General features: G+C 36.8%; 1 protein-coding gene across 1 annotated transcript; it reads left to right on the top strand.

Annotated features, from left to right (window-relative positions):
* Positions 1 to 901: 901 nt before the first annotated feature.
* LOC104098367 (uncharacterized) lies at positions 902 to 2170 on the top strand. The gene is made up of 2 exons (XM_009605081.1): positions 902 to 1337; positions 1461 to 2170. The coding sequence occupies exons 1-2, from the start codon at positions 902 to 904 to the stop codon at positions 2168 to 2170; spliced, it is 1146 nt and encodes a 381-aa protein (XP_009603376.1).
* The last annotated feature ends 705 nt before the right edge of the window (positions 2171 to 2875 follow it).

The raw sequence follows: 2875 nt of genomic DNA, 5'->3' as shown, positions 1-2875 counted from the left end.
ACTTAGCCATAAACGCCTCATCCCATATTATCATTTTTGCTTCCTTATTAGCACTATTGCGCTGCTTTGATATATTTGTGATGGTCATTTCAGTTGTTTGAAGAGATATATCAAATCTAAAGTGGGTGGCCTCATAATAAAATATTGTTGCTGGTACACCTCTTGTTAGTATTGCTAACATTATCATGTCTCTTGATCTGATATTTGCAAGTAATGCATGACATAAAAATATTATTTCGATTCCACCGGAGGCATCTACAAAAGATAATCCCGATATACCAGAGTCGAATCTTTATAATATAGTCTTGAAAGTTTGTTCTTGTTCAGGATTTAGCTTTGATTGTGCTTCCTCAGACACTTGTATGACATTCTGAATCTTAGTACTAACTAACCTTTTTTATACTTTGTGTTTTTTTTTTTTTTTTTAACTCTAACGCTCTTTTTATGGAATAAACTTATGTACCCTAAGGGGTTTTTTGGTACAATGGTGGGATATCCCACCTTCTATATGTGGTAACTAATCCCACCATTTTAGTATAAAAATTATCCCGATATTATCTAATAACCCAAACCAAATATGGGATAAAGCTAACCCCAAATTTTATTCCCGGTTTATTATCCTTATCACATATACCAAACGATCCCTAAGTTTTGTTTTAACTTGAAAAATAATTTTACTCATATGATGATAAAAAAATAATTGAATTGGATTCTCTTGCTAAATAATTAATTGAAAGATTTAAATATTTGGTCTTAAATAAGAAATAATTTATTTTATGTTGATTCAGATCTTAATATTAGCCATTTAACTAATATAACTAGTTTAAAGTAAAAATCCTCGGGAAAACCTTTCATCATACTCTCGGTGCACGTTAATTAACGTACGCTGCCTGTGTCAGCCATGGAGAAAGGGAGAGGCAGAGGGCGTGGACGACCTAAGAAGCAACCATCAGCTACCTTTATAAGCTCGGTGGTAACTTGTTATCAACCACTGATGGAGAAATCAACATCAGAAATAACTACACCACCGTCAGTCCCAATTGCAGATCCAGTAACAATTGGAGGCACTGCATGTGAATTTGGATCTACATCGAAAAATCCTGGTATCTCTAAGAGGCTAGATCTAAATACTCCAGTGACAATTTGTCAATTAGCAACTTCTTCACAAATACCATTCAATGGAACAGTAAAGCTCGTAAACCAAGCTCAAAATCAAGTAAGTATTCTAGGTTCGTCGGAGAAATCAACAGTAGAAGAGGTGGCGATAACAAATGAGTCTGCTAGACCTAAAGCTCCATGGATAACTCTGTTCCAGAAGAATAGATTTGCCACCAATGGTATGTCACTATCCTATATTCCACCATAAATTGTTGATGGCGAACCTATGATTCAATTAGATAAATTAGAGGTAGAAGAGGAAGAGAACAAATAGAGATGTGTGTTGATTGCATATATCATAGGTGATGGACCAGGGTATAATGCAATGAAGCGATACATCAATTTGCACTGGTCACATGTTACTGAACCTGAATTGTTCTACCATGATGAAGGCTATTATATCATTAGATTTCAATCTGTTGCAGATGCTCGAGAAATATTATGTGCTGGCCCTTACTCAATTGCTAATAATCCTATCATCCTAAAACCATGGACTCCTGACTTTGATTTCACAGAAGAATTCCCTACTGTTATGCCATTGTGGGTAAAATTTCCTAAGTTGCCTATGTCGCGCTGGGGAGTTGGCTCTCTAAGCAGAATTGCTAGTGTAATTGGGACTCCTATCTTTGCTGATGAGTGTACTGCTAAGCAGACTCGAGTATTCTGTGCTCGAATGCTTATTGAACTTAATGTTACAAAAGAATTGCCCACTGAAATCATGGTTATGGATCCTTATGGAAAGAAGTTTCTGCAAGCTATAACCTATGACTGGAAACCTGCTTATTGTGACAAATATTTGGTTGTGGGACACAAATGTACCAACCAGGCACGACCTGTAATGCAACAGCCCAACCAGACAAGGAGAACAAGGAGTAACAAGGTTATCACACAAGAATGGAGAACCAAAGGGCATATACATAATGCAACTGGACCTCAGAATGTAACTCCATCTGAGGAACAACAGCAAGATGGCAACATAATGGAAGTTGCAGATCAAAGAGGAACAACATAGGTACCTGATCCTAAAGGGACTAATGGCCAATGCAACATGATTCCTGTAGCCGAGAAGCAGGATGACAAAGGCAAAGCAATGCAAAGTCCTGAACTTAACTTCATCAACTTCCCACCTTTGACTCTCATCCCAGTGAAGAATAGATTTGAAGTTGTATCAACAAACAGACATGAGAAGCACATTCCACCTGGGGATAGAGGTGAAAATATCATACAACAATGATGAATTGGTTGTTCTGGAACATAAGGGGTGTAAATAAAAGGTATAAACAAAAGGAGGTTAGAGAGTATATTAGGGAAATAAAATCAAGCTAGTAGGACTTATAGAAACTAAAGTGAAGGAAGGGAATGCTCAAAGGATCTAAAAAGCTATTACTCATGGATGGAGTATACTGAAAAACTACAAGGATGCTAGGAATGGAAGGATATGGATACTATGGGAAACCAATAACTTGATTATCAATGGTTTCAAAGATGATGCTCAAATGATACATTGTCAGGTAAAAAGTAGAAGAGGTGATATAGATTGTTTACTCATAGTAGTGTATGGCCACAATGGACTGGAACAAAGAAGAGCCCTCTAGGATAACCTACAACAACTATCACTGATTATAGCAGTACCATGGATGATAGTTGGAGATTTTAATGCAGTACTATACCCCAATGATAGACTATCTTGTAATCCAGTAAGCTACTCGTAAATACA

Source organism: Nicotiana tomentosiformis, chromosome 2 (assembly GCF_000390325.3).
Source record: "Nicotiana tomentosiformis chromosome 2, ASM39032v3, whole genome shotgun sequence".
In the NCBI taxonomy this organism is placed as follows: Eukaryota; Viridiplantae; Streptophyta; class Magnoliopsida; order Solanales; family Solanaceae; genus Nicotiana; species Nicotiana tomentosiformis.
Note: the sequence above shows the minus strand (reverse complement) of the source record. Positions and strands in the feature narration are given on the sequence as shown.